The following is a 26,975-nucleotide window of genomic DNA, read 5'->3' as shown; positions in this document are numbered from 1 at the left end:
ATTACGGAAAACAAAATAACAGAATATTATTAGATAATTGTACGTAAACAATTTTTATCCTTTTGAAAAAAATGTAAATAGATTAGATTTCGGAATACAAATATACAGATAAACGGAATACAACCATTAAGACATTAAATAAGAAACAATAGTTCAGCGAAGTGTCAATACCAGGGAAGGTCTTCAACAGAGTGTCGCTGAACCGGATGAAAGATGCAGTAGACGCCCAACTTCGAGATCAACAAGCTGGATTCCGTAAGGATCGATCGTGCACAGACCAAATTGCAACAATACGGGTCATCGTCGAACAATCAGCTGAGTGAAACTCGTCACTATACATAAACTTCATTGATTATGAAAAGGCATTTGACAGTTTGGATAAGTGGACATTATGGAAACTTCTTCGACACTACGGAGTTCCTGAGAAGATTGTCAATATTATCCGGAACTCATACGACGGACTACAATGCAAGGTCGTGCATGGACGACAGCTGACAGATGCATTCCAAGTAAAGACCGGAGTCAGACAAGGCTGATTACTCTCTCCCTTCCTCCTTCTTCTGGTGGTCGACTGGAGTATGAGGACCTCGACATCTGAGAGAAAACACGGAATACAATGGACAACTCAAAATCAATTAGACGATTCAGACTTCGCAGATGACCTAGCCCTCCTATCGCATACAAATGAATAAATGCAGATAAAGAGAGCCAGTGTAGCAGCAGTCTATGCATCAGTAGGCCTCAGCATACACAAGGGGAAAACCAAGGTCCTCAAATTCAAGGCGGAGAACATCAATCCAATCACTCTTGATGGCGAAACTCTGGAAGATGTAGAATCCTTCACATACCTGGGAAGCATCATCGATGAACAAGGAGGCTCAGATGCAGACGTAAAGTCAAGGATTGGCAAAGCAAGGACAGCATTCCTACAATTGAAGAACATATAGAACTCAAAACAACTTTCAACTAATATCAAAGTGAGAATCTTCAATACCAACGTCAAGGCAGTTCTACTGTATGGAGCTGAAACTTGGAGAACTACAACAACCACCATCAAGAAGGTACAAGTACTTATAAATAGCTGTCTACGCAAGATACTCAACATTCCTTGGCCGGATACCATCAGCAACAGCCTTTTGTGGGAGAGAACAAATCATCTTCCAGCTGAAGAAGAAATTAGGAAAAGACGATGGAAATGGATAAGACATACATTACGCAAATCATCAAACTGCATCACGAGACAAGCCCTAACTTGGAATCCCGAAGGGAAGCGGAAAAGAGGAAGGCCTAGGAACACATTACGTCGGATAATAGAAGCAGATATGAAAAGGATGAACAACAACTGGAAGGAGCTGGAAAGGATTGCCCAGGACAGGGTTGGATGGAGAATGCTGGTGAGCGGCCTATGCTCCTTCACGAGGAGTAACAGGCGATTACTAAACTTTCCTTGTTTTTAAATTTTTTAAAATACCTTTGTTTATTTAACCTCACACTGTCACCATGTATAACAAGTTTATTATCAGTATTATTATCATCCTGTAAAAATAAGTATATATATTTGCGATTGTACAGCTTTGAAATTGAATTCGCCGAAAACAAAACTCTTCGCTGAACTATTCTTTCTTATTTAATATACATATGTTTCACGATTAATGTGATTGTCTAATTTTACTGAATGCTAACCTTTTCTACAGTATACATTATTCATTTTAAATAGAAACATCTTAATGTATATTTTTTCTTTTAAATGTCAGAATATAGTCAGTGTTTTAAATAATAATCGAAACTTCTAGTCTGTAGTGTTGATAAGATTATCATTATAAAATTTGCTATTTATACAAGAATTTGATATGATGAATAAGAACAGCAAAAAAAACAAACATATATATACAAACAATAAATTATGATATGAAACAGTGATAATAAATAATATGACTTAGTCATCAAATACAAATGTTCATGTGCTTTAAAGACGTCATGCATTTAGTATACGAGATACCATCATGTTATACAAAAAGAAGTTTGTGAAGAATGATTGGATCTGAAATCATTGACCTATAGCTACACAAAAATGAAATTCTAATATTCATAATAAAGAAATCACTACAAGGAAAACAAAAAAAAAACACCGTTACTTAATCAGATACGAAATATCCAAACATTTTAACCAAACACTTAGTTAAATAATGAATCGTATATACTCACTAGTGAAAGAGTTTGAAGAAAGAGTAATCAGTTTATGTTTTAACCGAAAAGTTCGGAGCAACATAGTAATTTATCTTTGAACAGTTGTTATTGTTGCGCTACATCACAAATTGATTAAAGTTTCAGATGAAAACCACATTTATTTTGACTCAAAGATTTAAAGGATATTATCTTTCCGAAATTATTAGGTACGAGTCCATATTAGGCTAATGGGTATAGAAAGTGATGCGAAGTCATTGAGTAATGACGTCATAGCTATCACTATGATATGTATGAAGTTATATTCCAACTTAAGAGTTCTACTAATACAAGCTGAAACGATATACATTCATTGTGATGGTATCATACAATTCATAAGTTAGTTAAACACAATAAAAATATAAATAAATCATTTATTTGAATAAATATAGCAAAAATAAACAAAAGCCTTATTTAACATTTCATCGTAAACAACTTACCCCATTTCTTAAAATATAATGCTCCAAAGTACGTGAATTATCTAACCATAAACCTTTCTTATTATCTTCATGTGGTAGAAATAAACCATAGTCTTTAGCTAGTTAATAATAACAGAAATAACATCAAACATAATAGTAAGTAAAAAGAATATGACGCTGACATCGATTACTGCTATTATTATTATTATCGTGGATAATACAAATACTGATATACAAAAAGCGATAAAACAGAAATGGTGAGATATTTGTTATTTTCAAAATATCTGAAAAATTACTCATAATACCTCCTATATAGGTATAAGATGGTAGGTGATATTACTACAATGCGGTTCTTTTTTGTATAATGATAGTTAGATAAATATTCACTAATGTTCATCATTAAGAGAAATCTTTTAAACTAAACATAATAACAGTTGGAAATAATCATTTGTTAAGGAATGCAGATGAAATACTTAGCAACCAATCGTGTCTAATATACAACAATACGTTGATAACTTCTAACGGGATTTCTAAGCTACCGTTAATCCGTAACTCTTGAACAGTAAAATAAATAAGACAGAAATTGTGTATTTAAGGTTAAGTTATAAGCATGGAAATCAATGGAGAATATAGAAATTCTCGCAGGATTTGAAAAATAAGTCAAAATTAGTAATATTTTCAGCATTTAACTAACTGAATAGTAAGTCAGAAAATAAATACATTGACTTCTATAATTTGCTGCTAAAATGATCAATTGTATACATTAACTACACGTATTTACGGTAATTTAGACTTTTATAAACTTTTGAAGAAGAATTATCAATCATTGACATCTCTTAACTTTACTTGAGAAAACAACTATTAGCATTTATATGGTGATTACAACTGAATACATTCATTATTTGTTATAAGTACGCCAAATTGTCACAATTGATTGATCACTGGGTGGTGATCAATGTCATGCTTGTCTAGTCCTTATTAGTGCAGATCGAATGCTATCGATCATGTTGCAATGTGGCCACCAGTCTAGGTGACTCGACACTGCGGGCACTATGTATTGAGATTTAGATGGTGGTTGGAGGTAGTCAACAGGAAACCCTGGACCCGGGTTTCGTGCTACTTGGCACTCGTCAGCAAGGTGTACCTGTAATCTTGAGGGAACTGGTGCTCCCTGGCGGATTCGATCTCGTGTCACCCAGTTTCACAGTCAGAGACGTTACCACTGAGCTATCCGAGCCGTGACTAACCTCCTGTAGGACTGAGATGTAATCACAATTGATTGGTGGCCACATTGCAACATGATCGATAGCATTCGATCTGCACTAATAAGGACTAGACAAGCATGACATTGATCACCACCCAGTGATCAATCAATTGTGATTACATCTCAGTCCTACAGGAGGTTAGTCACGGCTCGGATAGCTCAGTGGTAACATCTCTGACTGTGAAACTGGGTGACACGAGATCGAATCCGCCAGGGAGCACCAGTTCCCTCAAGATTACAGGTACACCTTGCTGACGAGTGCCAAGTAGCACGAAACCCGGGTCCAGGGTTTCCTGTTGACTGCCTCCAACCACCATCTAAATCTCAATACGCCAAATTGTAAATATTTTTCCCATACAATAGGAAGGTACACACACACAAAATATAAAAACAAATATACACATAATAGAGAAATGTTGTTTAGTACATTGAAAACAAAGTATAGTAACTATAATCATCCTCTTAACCAACAAAATATGACATTTATTTCCTATATCAGTGAGCCTATTATATTCTTTTATAGCCATATGTAACATTAGATTATAATATAAAGAAGTAACACCATAAGTAGATAGAGTTATCGATCTGCTTCTTTTTTTTCTTTACGTCACATTATTTATCACAAAATTGAGTTAAGCTCGTTTGGTTGGTGTTTGTATTGTTGATAGTGTTTTGTCTAGAAAAGATAATATCAGATTTGGGATTGAATTATCCAGCTCAGAGAATGTAACACAACATGAAACACTTGCACTATCTTGACTTACAAACTCTTTCTTTGATTATCTCATAATCGTATGATCTTTTGTTATAGTGACAAGAAATCCAAGTCAAAGAAATAAGGGATTTTTTATGAATGCATGAGTTAATAGTTAGATGAATAAGTTGATAGATTAAACACTAATTATTTGTATAACACCACAAAATATACTCAAAAATAGTCACCATTAGGTTACTAGTACCTAACTTCGAGAGGCGATTCTCACAATTACAGTGAGAAGCCGTATAACTAGTTGAGTTTAATCATGTCAGGAGTGAGATACACGTCACCAACGGCAACCGATAAATGCTGCACAATACCCACGCCAACAATCAACAACAATAAGAATAATAAGGGTAAGAAAATGTATCATACATTTAATATCTATCAGACTATCTACTAGTCTGACTAGGTAAACAACCAATCATTATTTTCCTCGCCCACACATCAGTATACCATCATTTATATCCAAAAGTACTGAAGTGAAAGTATCTAAATGACTGTTTAATTAAATCAGTGTCATTTCACTAAATTAGCTAAACATAGGTATATCCAACTCCGAATTCCAAAAAATATTATTGTAGGTCTATATGTAAAAAATGTAACGACAAACTAGGGAAAGGACGATATCATTATTATAATTGAGGTGTTAGATACTGGGATTTTTATGGGACTGCCTACAAAATATTTGAAATGGGTCACTCAAAATTTCGTCTAATGTAAACGTAAAAATCAATGGAAAACTTGGGAAGTCAATCATGGATTTACTCAATTTTCACTAGTCAAAGTCATGATAGTAACAATAACCATGAGTGTTTTTTTCTATTTCATTTTTCTGTGTCGGCTTCGCACTTTTCTAATCAACTGTCATTATTTTGGGTCCACTAACTATCTGTACGCTCGAACGTGATCCTTTTGCTACTATACATACTGAGTTATACGATTTCAAGCTATTCTGCTCGAATATCAAGTTTTTCTTACACTCCAACTTCTTCCTGTGCTACAGACTAATCTTTGAAGTCCTGTGTGGCAGCTGCAGTTATTGAGTCCGCAATAGGAGTGTTCTTATTAGAGTAGTTTATTCGTCCCTTAAATCGCAAGTATGGTAGGCTAACTGAGAACCGCAATACATCGTTTTTCTTGTAACAAAACTGGACCCCTGCATCATCAAATTGACTTTATTCATGTTTCTTTCTTTCTTTCTGTTTTACAGAGATGATAAATTCCCTATTTATCTACAACCAATACTGTGTGTGCGTGTGTGTAGCATCACATTTATGGGATAAAACTGAGACAGTAGAATGTAAAAAAAAATGGTTTAATGCAGAAGTTTTTATTTTGGAATGAAAGTACCAATAACTTAGTGTGAGAGTGACAGATGTATGTATGAAATTAACATCTGTACACAATTATTTGTGAAAACGTAGGCAGATTAAACAGTTCCAACCACTTATATATATATATATGTTTATCTATAACTTTTATTACAGAATACTGGAACAAATAAGAAATTATGTAGCTGGATATCAGGTCAAAACTGACAATTGTTTTCAATGTATTTTCGTGAATCCTTTATAATATACACAGATATTTCATATACAAATCAGACATGTTCAAACATATCTTGATTATTATGGTTAAGATGATACTAATAGTTTGAACTACACAAGTCGATCGATAGCATGTAATATATGGTATTATATACATACGCAGAGAATAGCAAGTATAAGACAGGTTAATATGTATGCCGTATGTATTAATAATAATTAATATGCTAAATATCTGTACGCTGAAAAATGCTGTCGACTGATACAAAGATTGCACGTCACAAAAACTGAATTACTCTGTGGATGCCACTTTGTGCATGAATGAATGTCAAAGATTTTTTTCTCACAAGATTCACCCTCAAGTAAAAAAAAACTTGAATCTAATGATATGATAAAAGGACTGGGGTTATCTGCAACACTTTACCTTTCAGTATATTGTACCCAACACTTTCTTCCATCTTTCCATTCATTTAGTGGACGAATGATGGACATTTGGACTTTAATCTTTATCAAGAATTTCATTTGGAACCTTAACTTTCATTACATAGATTTATGCCTTTCATTCTCCGTGTTGGATTGCACTCCACTGAAATTTTTCATATCAGGCAAATCTAGATAACTCCAACCACTTAAAAAAAATCTTTATTAGAAGTTATACTTCAATATCCAATATTCACTATCAGATGAATGGAAAAAATGATCAAAAGTACTGGTTACAACACATTGAATCAACATTAGAAACACTGAGAATGAATTCAACTAATAGAAGTGTATGGAAGTTGTTGAGTTTTTCAAATGAATGTTTTGTTGTACATTATATGCACCAAAGGTGAGAATGAATCGTCCCGGGCAAAAAAACAGATGAATAATATAGAGATCTAGTGGAGACTCGTGCTTTCACATTTTAAAAAAGCATGCATAAAGAAAATGAACAAAAGTCAAATGATGATGAAATAAAGGAAATCAGTTGAAAAGATAATTCTGGGTCACTGAGTTTAGATTATTCAAAAGTCTTTAACAATAAAATATAGACCTTCATATGTGACTAGAGAAAATAATCAATGAGTGAATGGAGTAGAAGCATATTTTAATCTTTACCCTTTTAATTGAATTGTTCAGTTTCTTATGAACAGCATTTGTAGTGAAATATAAAAAGTTGAATTCAAAAAATTCTACTGAACATTTGATTTAGTACACAAGATTTTCCATAGTTTCTTTTTTACTTCTTGTTCGTTAGGAACACTAATAATCGATAAGTGGTAGTTAAATATTTGTTTGGTATGGCAAGCAACAATTAAACTTGATAAGCAGACCTTAATTTCACGGGTCAGTGAATGACCTAAAAACCAGCTATATCTCATAATTATTATTGCTTTAAGTGGTAGTTTAGTTATTCAAATATTCTGTAATTAAGTATTATTTCGTCACATCAAATGACTCCTTACTAGCTAGTTGTTGTGTATTTTTATATTCCTTTAGTAGGGCTTTGTACGAACAATCTGATTTTTGCTAGACACTATATCGCCATTTCGGCTGTTCAGTCATGATCAACGTAGGGCTTGGTATGAGTGTACGTTAGCCCAGATTGCCATACCACAACCTCATGACGAGGTGAAATTAACAAAGATGAAGAGCAAGGGTTGAAATAATAATAATAATAGACTAAACAAAGAAGATATGGTTCAACAAGATGAAATGAATAGGTATACATGAAGGAATACCGGGACTGAAAAGATCTAGAGGAAGAGTAAATGCAACTGATTCTAAACCAGATCACTCACGTCATATACAATTTAGGTATATGAAAGCATAATTTACGTCCATACAAAACTACTTTTTTCCATAGTAACACCAATAATCGATAATAGGAAAATATCTATCTGGCATCTCCCCTTCACTCCTAATAGTATTATACTATTAAATACTTTTTAAGAAAAATGGCTTATTTTGATGATATTACGATTATTTAATCATGTTAACTGATAGTTGAAGATAATTATCAGAATGTTTTGTGAGTACTTTTCTAGTACATTCACGGCTTTCTTATTTATCGATTTAAATGCATAAAAATTATTATAGTACAATAATCTCATACTGACACAATATAAAGTGATGTGTTGTAGGCTAGAGCTAGCTTTCATTAATTTCTCTTTGAACATAGAAACTCCAATAGTTATGATAAAACTCTTAAATATTCACGTAATTTCTTTAAGAATTCCTAAAGCTATAGAACTTGATATTGATTCACTTGTACTTTCTGTGGAGTAGTCTCATTATTTTCTGTAGAGTGACCACCTGTCTACCTAGTAAAAATAAAATGACTCAATCATAACTGTGTTCTCCGACATGAAGAGGAAAACCAATTTTAACTAAGTCGTTAAATAAATTGAGGTTTAATTATCATCCTTTTTTCGTCGTTTTATATCTTCTGTTAATGAATAACAATAAGCTCGGTAGTGTTTGGTGAATTTATTTATTGAGATCCTGAACCAATCAGTTTTAGACCACTATTAAGAACCTGGAAGAACTAGAAGGCTGTTTCGTTCTAATATGAAACTCAGCAGAGGGCATCCACGACCCCGTACTCGGGACTCGAACCGAGGACCTTCGGTCCCGAAAAAACTAAACAATCTCCACAACCTTATACTGATAATTATCATGTGATTACTAATGACTAGCTTTGAGAAGTACTTATCGGAGTTCTAGTGAGAAGCCGTGGTCAATGGACTTCAAACGTGTCAAAGGTAAGATAGTTACTGGTAAGACCATAATTCATGGACGACCTTCGAACGAATCTTAAGTGACCTTGGGGAATTTCAGCAAATCAGGGAACAGTCGGTATAGAGTAAGAAGATATTATACAAAATCAAAAGCTTATAGTGGATACACTTTTTTAACATGGTTTGAAAACTTTTTAAGGCTAGAAAGACGCTCTGAAGTTCTGAAATCAAATGGTATACGATACAGGGACTCAACCATGTTGTCCTATTATAGTCGACCTCTGGAGCCATGATAAAGTCGTGAAAATTCTTTTGGCGTCAGCCACAATGGTTCTATATTACTTGTGTGTACTCCAGTAGTGGGGTCTACAAAATGCCGCTGGTGGACAACGACACGATGCACGTAACCAAGTCTATGTAAGCATCGATACGCCCTCCAGTCATCCGTGTATATTGTGGTTCCCGGCTGCACATACTCTCGTATAATTGGTATTATAGTTGTAGCTTGTCGGTTTCTAATGCGTTGGGATGGTGTTTTTTGAGATGATCTATCGTATATACCAAGGACCTCTTAAGTATATTTATGGAAGTGTTACTTACCAAGTCTTCTTCAACACTTCGTCCTCTACTGAATTTTCGTTTTCTAACAACGGTTTTATCTATTTCTATGATTCTCCCAACTCCTCCAAACGACTCACGCAAGCTTTCCATTTTTGTTGCACACATACCTCTACAACATTCATACTAATGAACTGCCGAAGTTTCAGTAACATCTGCAAAGGTTGCAGCCAGTGTTACTGATGCCTTTATTATCCAGTTTGAAGCACTTATCATAGTGTCTTAGTCTCAATCAGGATCGAGCGAAAAAAGTTTTCGTTCTAGCAGACGTTTTCCTTCAACATAATGTTACATCGATAGACAACATCATTACGATAGTCTGCACCAAGTCCAGGAGTCATTTGATTGGTAATCCCACTTGTTATGGCCGCTCAATTATAACGTCTTTAAAATACTCTGCAAACCAATCGTACATGAGCATAGGGTACTGAAATAGGTGCTGTGGACTTGAGATCGCTCAAGCGTTTCTGACTGGCTCGTCCATAAATTATAGTCTCACCCAGTTACCGACGACAATGGAGGATGGTCGCGTAATATCATGGGCTGAGTAAAGCTAGAAATTGACACCGTTGGATGCCAGTATACTGGTCTAGGGGTTAAGCGTTCATGCGAGACGGAAGGTTCTAGGTTCGATTCCCGTGTGCGGGATCGTAGATGCGCAGGGCTGAGTAGTTCCATACTAGGACGAAACGGCCGACTAGTGCTCCCAGGTTTTCAATGGTGGTTTAAAATTGATCACGTCATGATCTTCAACGAACTTGAAAAGGCTATACTGATATCATCTTCTTGTTGTTGATATGGTTTCGAATTCGATTAAAATTATCAGAGATAATAAAAGAGGAAGAAAGTCAATAAGACGAAAATTGGTTTGAACTTCAAGTACATCAAATGTTTTAGAATGAATAAATTAGTCATACAAAAGAATTCGGTCAGAGATCATAAAGTGATAGACAACAGATAGAGGATAGATAGACAGACCAGACGGACTATAAAGCACTTAGCTTTTTCTAATAATGAATTTAATTCAGTAGGGAACAAATTTTGTAATTTTTATAAGTGGCAGTTAAAGAGAATGATTTAATTAGACCAACGGTATAAAGAAAAAATCATGGGCTTACTTTGACTAGGTTAGTTAAAAGGTCCTATAACAGATAAATGCCTACTTCCAAAGTGAATAATAATGAAAGTAACCAATATATAAGTTTAATTTATGAACAGAAATAAACGTACAACAGTGCTGTACATCAGTAACAATGCAAATAAAAATATTACGCTGTACATACATGATAGATTTTCGGAAATTCTGTATGACACCACGCACAAAACATATTTTAAGGGGATGAGTTAGAAGACAGAACAAATTAACATACAATACCATTGGATAAGAAAGTAGACGGCTTCAAAAACCATTTAACACTTTACATGTTAATGTAGCCTTTAAAAAAGTTATATATATATATCACTTACCTAGTTTATCGAGACCACTAATTTTGATTGCCTCGGTGTCATACAATTTTTATAAGAATAGCTAAAATGATTAGTCAGTGCATAGAAGTACGCCTTAAAAACGTTTTCCACTTAAAAGATAACCTTTTTATAGAAAAAATAACAACATCCGTTACAGCATTTTTCCCCAAGTAATAAAATTCATGATCTGGTGAGTTTTTGTCCGTTCCTGCTTTACGATGGATTATTGAGATTCACAACTTATTGTTATTTATGTTGTGTCTTAGCATGATCATACTTAAATCTACAATGAAACTGAAAATGATGGGATAATTAACCCTTCTAAGCACAATACAATTCTTAACTTTCCTTAGTTCCAAGTACATTATCAATTATTTCAGTAATGAATAGTGCTTTAAAATAAAAATAGATAGATGACCTGTAAAACTATACCAAGAGTTCACAAATAACGAATATTTCAAGAAGCATAAAAAAGAGAAGTAAATACATACACAGATAATATACATTTTTCCATTTAAAGATATTTTTAAAAAATCTAATCTTTACATGAAATCCCACAGTAACTGATATAAGCAACACGTTGAAGAAAGAAATGAAATAAATAAAGAAAAACAAAAATCGAATTTATTACTACTTACCACCATCTGTTTGATCTGATTCACGTACTTGTGCTCGAATACGTTCACATGCTTGACCTACAGTCATTTGAGCATCGAAAGCAGTTGTTTTAGTAATGCCAGCTTTAGGTAAATGAACTCTTAGTACTAGTGAACGACTATCACCTAACATAGACCTAAGATATAAAAAGAAAACAGAAATTTTAAATTACAATGACTATTATTATATGAATAAAATGTGAACATACAAAAACATTTTCCAGTATACTTTACATATAGAAAGCAGTAGAATCCAAGATGAGTATATCATCCTACTTGGAATATAGTTAGCTAAATCTAATTCCATGTCAGTGTTGATATTCACACTGTTAGCCACATACAATATATTAAAACTTATAATATAATGCTAAATTGAGGGAATTCGCTCAAGATGCAGAATTAAAAAACTGATTAATTATAATTTTTCATATTAACAATGGGGAATTACAAACTCTTACTACTGCTGTGGTGTGGGTCACTTATATTCGTAGTACATAAGTAGTATATAACGGTGGTCAGACATAAAATGTATTTCAGCAGAAGATCGATAAGGAAAGAACGGAAACGGAACGTAATCGGTATGAAAACGCATGAACAATGAAATCTGAGACAATCGACTGATATTTGCAAAAGAAACAGTGAAGTTTGAGACGATGGATTAATATTTTACAAATTAACTATTTACTATATGGTTCTCAGATTTTCATGAGATGCTCTGTAATTTTATGCCAAATATATTTGATTGTGCCCACTCGTGTTCTTGTTCACCACTACTACTACTATTACTAATAGTAATAATAATAAGTAATATTAAATTAAATGAATTGATACAAGTACATGAAAATAAATTTAAAATGCATCAACTAGGAACAAACAAACAAACAAAAAAAAATACCCAGTTATAAAATGAAACGTTCAGGTAAGTGATCAATTGAAATAATAAACAAATAAAAAAAATCAAAAGAATTTTAATTAGTTCATCATGCAAGAAATTGTTAATTAAATTATTTCTTCCAAAAAAATAAAGAAAAATTTTTCTTTAAACAATCATGCAAAATGTTAAACACTTATGCAACAACAATAATAATATGAATTAAGATTAAGTTATAAATATATATTTTACATTGAATTGTTTAATGAAAGAAACTAAGAAAATATATGACATTGTTAAAATTAGAAAATACTAAATATTTTTGATAAAATCAAAATATTATTAGGGAGAAATATTTTTTGAAATGATAGAAATTTATAACTTAACTGCATGTTTTTTGGTGATATTTTATTTTTAGAAGGAGTTTTGTGGAGATTTTAGTCATTTTAATAGTTGAAATCATGAGTCATTTGAAACTAGACCACCATGGAAAACCTGGAATCACTAGATGGCCATGTCGTCCTTCTGAGGAGTCCCATACTAGAACGAAACGGCTCTCCAGTGCTTCCAGGTTTTCCATGGTGGTCTAGTTTCAATTGACTCATGATTTCAACTATGAATATCTTATCCTTTGAGTTAGATGAGGGTTTTTTTTAGTGTAAAACCTTTACTGACATTTTGTATATTATTATTAGCGTCTACATCTATATATAGAAGTGAAGGTTATTCTACAAGTGTTAAATCACTTCATTCTGATTATCTTATTTTAGATTAATTGTTCTTACATATTGTTATCTTCAATCACTCTTTCATGTCTATCAACTATCTAATTCGGTTGACCTCTGATACAGTTAATTGATAGTTCTTGTATGAATTGACTAAATGGATCTGTTGTTGTGTTTATTGATTAATGATCAGTCTGAATGTCATGGTTCAGGAGATTCCCTGGCATTCTTATGACATCCAATAGATCTCATATCTGTGTTTGTCTACCTCCACTGATATTATTGGTAACATATAGTTTCGTTCTATCGCTAGTCTGTTTTTGTGTATGCGTACACGAAGTGGACGAACACCATTCAATGTAATGTTTCTTGCAGTTGACACAATATCCAACTCACAAAAGACGGAACTACCAGATCCTAGACAAAGAATTACGCGAATTTTAATTACAGCTTTTTTTCTTACAATATCACATGAAATGCAAGCAGAAATTAACCCATATATGGTCATTACATATTCTTTCTCATGAACCATACACTTCCTAAGTGGAGCGTTAACGTAGTGATTAAAGACCGTACTTTTTAGTCGCACGGTCGTAGATGTTAATCTTGCCGTACTTAATTCGCTTTGACGAAAAGGATAGTATGACTAGCTATAAACTAGAACCAAGTAAACAAACCTGCATCTGACATGAGTTTTACTTTTATTATTTTTTTATAGAAAAGAAGACTCAGATGAAAGACCAAGCTTTCAATTCAAGCATTAGATTACTGCTTTCTGAAAACACGCTAACCATAATGAAAATATTTTTGTAAACAGATTTATACCAAGTGGGTTTTATTAATAACATATATTGAACAATACGGCTCATCAGTAAGATTTGTTTAGAAATGATCAGGTATAATTTAGCTAAGGAGTTATTGAGACAGTTGTACTGTTTGTCAATCACAAAAGTAGTTTAATCAATTCTCATGCTTTCACATTATTTATTTTAGGCAGTATTGTACTCTGTAAAATAGTGATTTGATTTCATTAACCATTAAAAAGATTCCGATATTTTGAGGTTGTGCAGAAACAAAGATTTCCTATGTGAATGACCGGAAGGGATAATTATGTATACATTTTTTGAGAGTACTAAATGTAATACAATTCAAAAGTGAAATAAAACATTCATTGTTTCGGAGAAAATAAAATATTTTCAGTTAACTGAATAAATGTAAAAATTTCAGATAAAATCATAAGCTTAATCTGATTGATTTCAGGATGTCTAGTGATAATTATAGAAATTAATAGGCGGTGCCTTCTCTACCTGGAGTTTATTAGTTGAATATATATTTACACACCAATGGATGGAGACTCTGGGTGACATGACTCAGAATCGATCACAATGGTGTAGGTGTATACACTCTTTGTCTTCCCTTGAACCATGAGGTTAAAATTGCTTTATATCCTTATTTCTACTAATTAATTCTTTCTTCCTGTACACTCAATCTTTTATATATCACTACCACTGAAGTAACTATTTCTATGAATTTCGTGTTCATCTTGTTGTGCTAATGAGGTGTGGCAACTTGGACTGATGCATATGTGTGCCTGGTCCTACGTTGTAGCTGACTGACTGAGGCATATATGCTCAAGATAACGGTAAGTACAGTAATGCAAATTTTTGTTATCTAACTCTCATAAACTCATTTTATCAGAAAGATTGTATACAAACAGTATAATCATCACTCAGTAGGTTGGAAGAAAGCTGTGACATCAAGACAAAAAATCAGTTCATGAAGTTATTGACTGTTGGTTGGAACTGTGTAGATTATCTAGTTAGGTTTTAAGTCATAGTTGTGACCAGTGGTTAGAGAACTGAAGTAGCATAGTTCAAAATTTGTCAAAAGGATCCAGAAGCAATGATATTTATTTTCTACGATATCCTGAATTTCAATGTTATCTAGAACTCTGTTCTCTATGTTTAATTTCCCTTAGTATAATTCAAACAGCTGTTACTAATTTCCTTCCATTGTGCAGATTAAGATGTGCCAACTTAGGTCCACAAATATACATGCCAAATCCTACGTTGTTTATAGTTTTAAAATGATTAGTAATTTCTGAAATTATGAAACATGTTCATGGGATACATGATAATATACATACATTAAAGATGAAAATCAGTATACGCATTAGCTTTTGTTATATTTCCTACAGTAAGACATACAACACACACACAAATCTTCATTGAAGAGTACGTCTTACCAACCATCAAAGGATTACATGTAATCGACTATATATATATATATATATATATATATATATATATATATATATATATATATGCTTATTTCTCCTCTTGGTTAACAGTAGAGATATTGATCGAAATATAAACAAATTGAAAACTAAACAATTTAGCCAACCAATATGAATAGTCAAATCCGACTGAAACTAGGGATATGTGTGTTTATGTATTTGTGTATTTATACAAATATATGTCTAGATGTATATCAACCAATCATTTTTAAACTTCAACATTATTCTTGATACTAAATCACAGTAAAAGTGTACGTCTGAAGCGATATCAATGGCACTTAAAACCATTCATGATAAATAAATGATACGTTGAGAACGTTGAAAATCTTTATTGTAATATTAGTTGATTTTAACGTGGCACATCCCATTGAGCCAGTGTTGAATGAAAGTACACAATGGTTACTAGCCTTATATACGCCACGAACATAAAGAATTAAAAACCTTCGTACACATTGACTTTAGAACATTTGATTTTATGATAAAAGGTTGAACGAGTGAATGAGAAGATGAAATAATTTCTGAAATATCAATCTATTCTATTTACATACCATTAGTGTTTTATTTGCTTTTCCAATCCATTTTCGATAGAATAATTAAAACATAACAAATTTTCATCAATTAAGATAACATTCAAGATAACTAGGTAGAAACAATATTTTTCTAGTTAACAAAAAATTAATTAAATGAATGAACTGATTAATAGATAAATATTTATCATAATGCAAGTAAACATCAGTTTCGATTACAATTTGAAATGAGAAAAAAAACGAACTAGATAGAATTTTCAGTGAGATTCTTAGAATGTCAACTTTTCCTCAGTATTACATCGGACAATCATCTATTGATATTTACTAACCTAACAAGAATTAAAGTAAATCAATGGGCATTCCTATTAACAAAAAATAAAAACATTTAAATTCACTTGGTATTGTTTGGCTTGTATCTTCCATTGAGGTTTAGGACTGCAATTGATCAGTTTGTTATTGGCATATGTGCATACTGTGCGTATGCCTCGATATTGCCTTAATTCACAAGCTTTTTGTAAGCAATGATGGATAGTGGCTAACAGTGGAATCCAGGACGCGCGTTTCGTCCTATTTGGGACTCGTCAGCTGGATGTACCTGCATCTCAGATTTGAGGTTCACTCTGGGACTCAGTAGCTGAGTGGATAACGCGGTGGCGTTTGAAGCGAATGGTACTGGGGTTTGAGTCCCAAGGTGAATATCAACTCTGAGATGCAGGTACATCCAGCTGACGAGTCCCAAATAGGACGAAACGCGCGTCCTGGATTCCACTGTTAGCCACTATCCATCATTGCTTATAAAAACATTTAGTTAAAAATTGATATAAACATAATTTCGGCAAAGAAATTTTTTTTTTTAAAGTATGTATAAACAGTATATTTTAGTTAGAAATTTAATAAAATTATAAACTGAAATAAATTCAGATTTATAAATTGGCACAGGTATAAAAAGAAATAATTGATAATAGATCAATTATAGTATTATTGCCCTACAATATATTTAATTAAAAAAATAGAAATATGCTTTGTAATGTTGAAAATGCAAACTGAACACAATGATTACTATACATAATTTACTTATTTCATAGTTGTTACATTTAATGTAGATGACCAAACACTAAAAATGCACACATAGAGAAATACAATGATACATGTTTGACGAAGGAATGATTAAAAATTATACTCTCAGAAAAACGATAACAGTTTCGATTTTTTATTAATTATGAGATATCAGTCAATTTTTAGTATATGGAAGTATCTATGAATGTGGGGCAGTAACCTACAAGTTAAAAGAGTTAGCTGTCAAAAGTTTTAAATAGAAAAATTCTCTTTTGATGATTTATTTTATAACATTTTACAATGATATTTAGATGAAAAAAATTATTGTAATAAATTTTAGATATTAATATTCATGTGTATCATAAGTGGAATTAACAGAGAACAGCTTACATCAAAGGACGAAATTTTTTGCTGTAACACGTATTTTTTTGATGGAGATTGAGGATTTAATTCCAAACTCGACCTTCAGTTTATAGATCGCGAGTTATAACACTGTCACCTATTTCGGTCTGAGCGTAGTAGTGTCATTAACACAAATTGGGATTTAAAGCTAAATACATAAACTTGCACTTAATAAGTGAATTACATTGAATTAATAACTACCAAAGATTTGGGGAAGATCTCTGTACTTTAAATCGATAAATGTATCGATTAGCAGACACAACCAAAAATTGGTTGGATTTGTTCACTGGTTTGTTCAAAAATTTTATTTTGCCACTAGGTTTAAGAAACTAGTTAACAACCAAACTGATTACTATCTATACTACACATAATAAGTTTTAAAAAAATTTAGGATAGAAAATCATCGCATAGACAAGCCTATATATTTAAGATTTTGGAAATAAATACAGTTGAGATAATACGGTGAGAAGACGAAGGTTATAAGAATTATGCGATATATTTGCATAATATATTTTGAACAATCTGACCACACATATACTTGTTAAGACATTATATATGAAAAACAAAAGGTCAATTAGACAAATTGAAAGATAAGGAGAAACAAAGATAATCAAGAAAATAATGTGAAAACCATGCTAGATGATATAAAACCCGACATGGACAGTGCAATATCTTAGTCTCCATAGTCACTGTCCAATCCAGTACAAACGGAGATCAGTAGAGGGATAACTTAATAGGAGCAATCGTATTTGTACTAGTGATACTATTGTGGGAAACCCAAAGCTTATGACTGAAACATTGGTGAATAGCGGTTGTTCACTGAAGTTTATGAATCCTTGGAAAGGTAGCAATATGGATGGACCTACTACGTGTTTGTTACCCGAAAAACTAGTCTATATTAACCTATCACTCAGAGGTGACTCAAACAGTCTCATGTTGAAACGAAGATTTAAATTAGCCAATAATAGGAAATTTTATACAGCCCAACTCATCATTATCGAAAAATCAAGGTCCATGTTTCAGGAAAAACCCAAGCAGCATGTAAATTATTATGTCACATCCCATTGTATCCATCAATTTACATGTATGTGCGGAAACATGTACACGTATACTAATGCTTACTGAAACCTTGGCTATAAGAAAACTAAAACCCTCTTTATGTGTTTAAAAATAATTTATTCTTATGCTTAACCTACCCTGCTAATACTGATCTGTTATCCAGAGTGGTTTTCACGTTGTCTTTGTTTCCTCTTAGTTCTTAATTTGTCTAATTGACCTTTTATTTTTCATATATAATCCCTTAACAAGTATATGTGTGATTAGATTGTTCGAAATATATCACATAATTCTGATAACCTTCGTATTCTTATCGCATTGTTCAAATTTATCAATTATTTTGAGCAACAGTTCAACACAGAATCTCACAGAAGCCAAATTATTTATTATTACCAAGTTAGTATTCATTAGCTACTACCAGATTATTGAAGCATTATTAGTTGTATGGAATTCGTTTGTAGTTCACGAAACAAGTGTTGTAGGTATCAGTATTAACTTTAATTGATAGGACAATGTCATTTTTTTACTGGTTAGTGCTACTGATCAGCATTTATGCGGTTATTGAACTAAACATTGTGTTATTTAATATTGGTTGTACCAAAGCAATGGATAAGAACTGACCAATCAAATTGAGATTGAAAACAGAGTCATTGAGTAATGCTGAAAAATTCCCTGGCTACGAATGATTTTCCTCAATACTGAATAATCCACACAAAGTAATTGATTGAAGGTAACCTGTGTTATGTTTTTATTCACAACATTTACAGTGCATAGATCTTTTTAAGTGCCATAAAAAAGCAGTTTCATATCCATAGTTTTCTGATATTTAAAAAACAAACAGATATCAGTTGTATTCGGTTTTTTATTAGTCAAAAAATATAGTCATGTTTAAAAAGTATTTTTTTCCAAAATAAGCATATACTCATTTGTGAATCTAAATTGATCAAAATGCCCATCTAAAATGCGAAATATATTGAAATAACAGAGTTGAAATAATGACACTACAAGGGAATTCCGATATATATTGTATTAGACGAATAAAAATACGAAACCATTATTACGAACTTTATTAATTTAGCTACGATATTTAAAAAATTTCTAACAACAAATGTCAGCCATAAATAAGTTGTGTTTTCAATCTTGTTTCCAACCCTACCTAAATTCAACCAAATAATAATAACTAACAATTAAATATTGGTCAGTTTTGTTAAGACATATTAGAAATCGCATTTAAACCAAATTGGTCAAATTCGTTAGTTGAAACAAGTAGATAGTTTAAAAGCAAAAAGCAACAGATTCTGTGGGATGATTAGCCTCAACAACACAGGAAACTAAATAGTCACAAAATATCATTAAATATAATACTAATAACAACAATAACTGGTACAATTTATGCAAACGTAGATTACAGAATTATGTGCAACGAAGTAAAAGAAATTCTGAATGAGTAAGAAATCAGTCACCATACACAGATGATATAAATATGCATGATTAACTGTATTTATGAACAGTCCATAACATGCAGTGTACAGGATAGTTTACAAATAAACATGCAAACAAATTTTGTTAAATTAGCACCTAGAGACTCTAGCAACACCATTATCAACTCCAAAATAAATAGGTAAATAAATTTGTCAGTCATTATCATGTAACCTTAGCTCACCCGACAGGAAAAGTCCACGGCATAATGAATAAGAAATTCAAATATTGGTATGATAGGCGTAGAAACTTGAAAATGCAGTGGAATACGAAATGCTAAAACTGAGCAAATAACATTTAGACTAAGATGAGTTAACCTGCCTATTGAGATATACGAAAAAAAGTAAATGAAACTATGTAATCATACATCAGTTACCGTTTTGCTTAAACCAATATTTATTGATTATCGACGCTATATCTGTATTTTTAAGCAGTTAACCAAAATAAATCTATGCTTTGAGAGAATAAAATCAACAATTTTATGGAAAATAGATTTCCAAAGTTATGAGATACGATGTGAAACCAGTAAAGCATTTATAAGTGGAAGTTTCTGAATCGTTTAATTCAATAAACTAAGGGATAGGTATATGTTACTTTGAAATAAGCATTTTAGACTGTCAGGGATCTGGAATAATATAGAACTTCGTAGGCAATTATGTCGGTTCATAAGAGAGAAATGAGTTCCGTAAAGTGACAGATACTTCGAAGTTGGATCCCATAAGTCAACGAAGTTCATGAATGGAGACTCAGATGAAAAGACAAAACTGCCCCACATATGTCCACAGTTTTTCCATCGATCGAGAAACTTCAGTCTAACGTGGAGACTGTGATTGGATTTTTGATCAACACATGATAATATTTAATAGAAATAAATATGTAAAAAGTAAATTATATAGGTAAAGAATATTCTGGAAATGTGTGGTTATTGTATGATCTGTATACAACAGGGAGATAAGGTTTATCATTATTTGTTTTAAATATCAGGATTTAGAGATGAATGTGTGTGATTATAATTCACTTCTGTTGACGTAACAACCTCCAATAAGGCATTGACCAATCATCTAAGAGAATGATTCCTGAATGGGTTACAAACTACACGTTTTCGTAACTCGAATATTTTAAGTTCCATGGCAAACAATCCACGGATACAGAAGAAAAAAGGGGACTTTGGGCTTGCAAAATTTAAAGACAACCATGGAAAAGTGAGTACACTTGCCATATTTATCGCAATTAAGTTTAAAGATAAGTTTTAATGAGCGTACACTTTTGATAGTAGCTCTAGAATGCAGATAGAAGCCATATCAAAAAACATGTGAAAAGGGTGAGATCCCTGTCTGTCAACCAAAGGATGAGTTTACTGTGCAGCAGTTATCCCTGTTTTACTCTGAGGCTATGAGACGTGACCTCTGAAAATAGAGGACATTCTTAGATTACTAATATTTGATTAAGGACCTCTTCGAAGCATTTCTCGTGTGCGGGACCCCGAGTGAGTGGTGGTGAAGCAGACACAAAATCGTGAGTAAAGATGTAAAATCGGTTGATGAGGTAGTGAATATTGACCAAGTGAGGTGGTTGGGAAAAATATTTCGTATTTCCAGCCACCCCCTACCTTGACGTGTGATGTTCACTGGTGTTGAAGTATGTTGGAAGAAGGCTAGAGGCAACCGAGTCAAAAATTGAAATCAGTCCATAAAATCATCAGACTGAGAAATGCTGAAAGGTGCAGACTAACTGGTTGGAATGCATGCGATTAGCTCAACCAATGGTTGGAGATGCTTGGTGACATGGCTCTAAATCGGTCACAACGGCCCAGATACATTCACTTTGTCTCTTCTTATATTTTGAGTTTTAAAATTAGCGCACACATTTTATTTCGCACATTCAATCCTTACCGAATAATATTTCTATGTATAGTCTTTCCCACTACGAGTGACACCCTGGAATTTTTCTTAGCAATTCTATCTCTCTGCACTTATATGGTGTGACTTTGCCGATGACTGGCTGACTATGTCATAAAAAATAGATTAAGAACAGAAACCCACAAAATGCAGAGTCTGATACGACAAAAAAAGTTTTACTACGAACAGTTTTACTTCTGTTTGTTTAGACAGCCAGTGAGTATAAGACTAACCAATAAGTAACAAGTAGTCTTGGTCTTCATAGAGATGTGAGGATAAACATCCCTTTCAAATATCTGATATGTAGTATTTTCAAACATCTTCCCTTTTGTTAGGTGGGTGAGCGTTATAGAGTATATAGTAATTAGTTTGTAAACACATTATCGGCAAGTGTCAACTAGAACAAAACTTCAGTCAGTCAGTCAGTCAGTCAGTCAGTCAGTAACAACGTAGAACTTCGTACGTACGTACATCAGTTCGAGTTGCCACACCACATTAGCACAGAGATGCAGTAGTCGAATCAAATCCCGTAGTGGTAGAGGTAGTAAGAGTATAAGTAGTAATCAGGAAAATTAGTGTTTGGAGATGCCATTTAAAGAGTATAATACAGTGAAATAAATTTGGGAAGAAAAAAAAGAGACAAGGAGGAATAAGGAGATCAAAATTTGGGAGAACACAAAGAGTGTATGCACCTGCGCCATTGCAAACGATTTTGAGACATGTCATTCAGGGTCTCTAACCATCGGTTGCTATCATCTCATGGTCCCCAACCACGTAGTCTACACCTACCAACATGACTCAGTTCACTTGTCAGTGACTTCATGGATTTGTGCCATGTTTTGGTTTGACCGCCCCTAGCTTTCTTCCAACCTACTCCTATACCACTGAACATCACACGCCGAGGCAGTCGGTGGTTGGGCATACGTAACACGTGTCCAAGCCATCTCAACTGATGAAGTTTCACCACTACATCAATCGATTTCCCATCCTTACCTAGTACCCGTTTTCTAACAACTGCGTTACTTACTCGATAGTCCCATGATATACGAGCAATTTTTTGAAGACACCTATGATCAAATACTAGTAACCTACGGATATCCTCTACTCTTACCGGCCATGTTTCACTGCCATAAAGTAGGACGGAACGAACTGCTACGCAGTAAACCCGTCCTTTGTCAGTCAGTCAGTCAGCTACAACGTAGGACCAGGCACATATGTGCATCGGTCCAGGTTGCCATACCGCATCAGCACAACAAGATGAACACCGGATCCATAGCAGTGGTTAGGTCAAAGGTAGTAATATGTAAGAGAAAGATTGCATATAGAGATATAGTACAAGAAGAAAGAATTGGTTCGTAGAAAGAAAGATATGAAGCGATTTTAATCTCTTAGTTGAAGGGAAGACAGGGAGTGTATACACCGACGCCATTGTGATCGATTCTGAGCCATGTCACCAAGAGTCTCCAACCATTGGTTACGATAGTCACGCGGACCCTAACCAAGTAGTCTGCATCTACCAACATGGCTCAGACTAGAAGTTAGTGACTTCAAGCACTGATGCCACGTTTTGGTTTGGCCAACCCTAACTTTCTTCCAACCATTTCCAATACCGGATAGCATTGCACGTCGTGGTAATCGGTGTTCACGCATACGTAACACGTGGCCCAACCATCTCAGTCGATGAAGATTCATAACCTCATCGACTGATTTACCATCATTCCCTAATACTCTGCGTCTGACCTCACTATTACTTACCCGGTGATCCCAACAGACGCCAGCAATATTTCTAAGGCATCTGTGGTCAAATACTAATAGCTTACGAGTGTCTTCTACTCGTAATGGCCATGTTTCGCTGCCGTAAATTAAAACAGAACGGACTGCCGCGCAGTATACTCGTCCTTTTATTGATAGACGGATATCTCGCCTTCGCCATAGGTGACGCAAGTTGGCAAAAGCCAATCGAGCTTTTCGAATCCGTGCTGAGATTTCGTTTGATACCAGCCCATTAGGGCTGATCAGACTTCCAAGATAAGTGAAGTTGTCAACGCGTTCGACTACTTCACTCCCTATCCTTAGTTCAGGTGTTAACGCAGACCAGTCCTGAAGCAACAACTTGCATTTAGAGGGAGAGAAGCGCATTCCAAACATCCTGGCATTGTTGCTCAGTGCTACCAGAAGACTCTGCATTTTGTCAGCGTCTTCACCAAGCAGGACTATATCATCTGCGTATTCTAAGTCGATAAGTGGACCTCCTGGTAGGAGATCAATACCCAAGAATTCAGTCGACGAGAAAGTTATTTCCATCAGTAAATCTATGATGAAGTTAAACAAAAATGGAGAAAGTGGACAGCCTTGACGGACACCACTTGAGGTTGCAAAAGTAGATGACAGTTCGCCATAAGCCCTGACTCGACTAGTAGTGTTCGAGTAAAGAGCCTTTACAAGGTTTATGTACTTCTGGGGTACGCCTTTCAATGACAGACACTGCCACAGAATCTCGCGGTCTACCGAGTCAAATGCTGCTTTTAAGTCGAGAAAGACCACCATTGTCGGACGCCGATAAGTATGCCTGTGTTCTAGAATCTGACGAATGGTGAATATGTGGTCGATGCAGCCACGACCAGGTCTAAAGCCAGCTTGGTTCTCTCGTGTTTGCAGTTCACGAGTCTTAGTCAGGCGTCTGATAATTATCGAGGCTAGTATTTTAGATATTATATTACCCGTCCTTTGGTTGATAGACAGATATCTCGCCTACGCCATAAATGACGCAAGTTGGTAAAAGCTAGTCGAGCCTTCTGTATCCCTGCTGAGATTTCGTCACACACCAGACCACAAGGGCTGATGAGACTTCCAAGATAAGTGAAGCGATCGGCACGCTCAATTACTTCACTCCCCATCATTAGTTCGGGTGTCAATGCAACCCAATCTTGAAGCTCAGACATAATTTTTCAAGAGCTTTTAAATTAGTACACTTCATTGGTACGCTTCCCAGTGACAAGTACTGCCGGAAGACCGAAGATTTCTCGGCGAAAAAGATGCATTCTTATGTAGGTTTCATCACCCCGCCCCAAGAAAAATCCAAAATACTTTAATGAACACCTATTAGTAATTATCAATATACCACTAGGACGAATGGTCTGTTAAAGGTAGCAAATAACTACCAAAACGACTGAATTAATGCGCTCTTTTTGTTTCATTCAGTTATTTTGTTTACTTTACTCAAACATGTTTTCAGCTGTGTCAAGAATGGTAGTTCACTCATAGGCCTTTTAACCAATCATTTTAATGCTTAGCTACTTCTAGAATTTACTTTCTTAATGATCTAATCAACTGGAAACGTTGACTTTCGCAGATTTTGTGAGCGAAACACCAGGATGAACCAAGTATGCCAAACACACTGGCCAAACGAAAAGAAACAACCTTTTTTTTGAAGAACTACCTAATGGTGAGAATTCTGAATTTCTAAACAACAGGACGTTTGATTTAGATATAAATAATTGGGATTAGATAGACTAGTACAAGGTTGTCAACTCCCAGACAAAAACCACGATCCACAACTTGTGGGATGAACATGTAGACAAATACCAAACTGGTTTTTATTTATTAAACTATCTCATAAAATATAATATTGTCAATTAATAGGGCTATTTTAAAACCAAGTCATCTTTATCAGTTGAAACGTTGTTATCTGCTATAAATAAACGATGAATAAACTGTCACCAAACAAATGATAGTTGATAGGGAGTAAATATCTCAGTCAAAGTCACCTGTCGGGTTATGATATTTCCCGACTATAAAGCTTTAGGTCATCAGCAGATCTACCTCTCTTTTGCGTTTATAGAACAACAGGAGGTGCAAATCATTTTCAAACTAAACTCTATTGCTCGACCATGACAGTGATCAACTTATGAAACTTTGGCCGCAATAGAAGAAAGTAACGAAGGATTACTGCTTTCTTCTAGGTTTTATTCATTTTTTATGCGTTATTATCCCAAGGTTTTTGAAAAGATAATAAGCATAGCACGTTGAGGTTTATCTCCCTATTTCGAGGAAAATCTTGTCCTGTTTGGGGGAATTTCGGAGTAACCGCCATAGAAAACTTTTGGGAAATGGCACAAAACCCCTAAAATTTCCCGAGGTCTGGGGAAAATCCCCAAAGTTTTGGGTAAATCAAGGGTTTTCCCCAATATTTCCCCGGAATCTTATAACACGTTGTGGTTTTTGCTAAACTTTGGGAGAAACTACCATATTTTTTACGACTTTGGGGGAAACCCCAAAATTTATCCAAGATAGGGATGAACACGATTTATAAGGAAGTAGTTAGTATTCACTTAATAGTGACGAAACGTTGGAGATAGCCATAGAGCCAAAGCTTCCACGTTCTACCATCGGAACAACTTTTCTCAAGCCAAAACATACATGGCAAACCAAACAACAAAATTACATCAGATATGCGAAATACTCGTATTTCATTGAAAATTGAGAAAAAACATATAAGATTTAAAAACCCAACCAGCGTAAAATGTGTTAAAAATCTATAAGCATAAGAAAAAGAATAAATAACCAAAATTATCGGGTCAAACCATACATCAAACACCGAAATCAGCAGTTATTGTTCATACAAGCCGCGTTTGGATTCGTAGAACAATAAATCCTTTACTGACGCAAAATAACTGTTACGTAAGCAAGAGATGGAATTTATCACAAAACTAAAATGGAACGATTATATTTGCTTCTTAGTAACAATGGAAAGCTTATTAATCCCCAAACTATTTCAGATTCAGATTTGTGTAGAAATGACTGCAGGCTGTTATTCCTGTTCTAGTATACTTCTATGGGTATCTGGCCTTCTCTTGAATGGGTCAATTCAAGGTTCGGACACTATTGCTTCTGATAACAGGTTCTGTGTATTGATGACTCGGTGTGAAAACCTGTATGCCACAGGTATTTTGTTCGTTCTTGGCTTTTCTACTCGCCTGATATGTCCTCCGAGA

General features: G+C 34.0%; 1 protein-coding gene across 1 annotated transcript in view; it reads right to left on the bottom strand.

Annotated features, from left to right (window-relative positions):
• Window positions 1–26,614, bottom strand: part of TLN1_1 (Talin-1) — a 125,122-nt gene extending 98,508 nt beyond the window's left edge. Inside the window, exons 1-3 of the mRNA XM_051209256.1 lie at window positions 26,570–26,614; window positions 11,654–11,808; window positions 2,664–2,761 (exon numbers count right to left, since the gene is read on the bottom strand). Of these exons, the coding sequence (XP_051074697.1) occupies window positions 2,664–2,761; window positions 11,654–11,808; window positions 26,570–26,571 (255 nt within the window). The 5' untranslated portion in view covers window positions 26,572–26,614. The remainder of the gene's footprint in view (window positions 1–2,663; window positions 2,762–11,653; window positions 11,809–26,569) is intronic.
• Window positions 26,615–26,975: the final 361 nt, after the last annotated feature.

Source organism: Schistosoma haematobium, chromosome 1 (assembly GCF_000699445.3).
Source record: "Schistosoma haematobium chromosome 1, whole genome shotgun sequence".
Classification (NCBI taxonomy): Eukaryota; Metazoa; Platyhelminthes; class Trematoda; order Strigeidida; family Schistosomatidae; genus Schistosoma; species Schistosoma haematobium.
The sequence above is the reverse complement of the archived record's forward strand: the minus strand, read 5'-3'. Positions and strand labels throughout refer to the sequence as shown.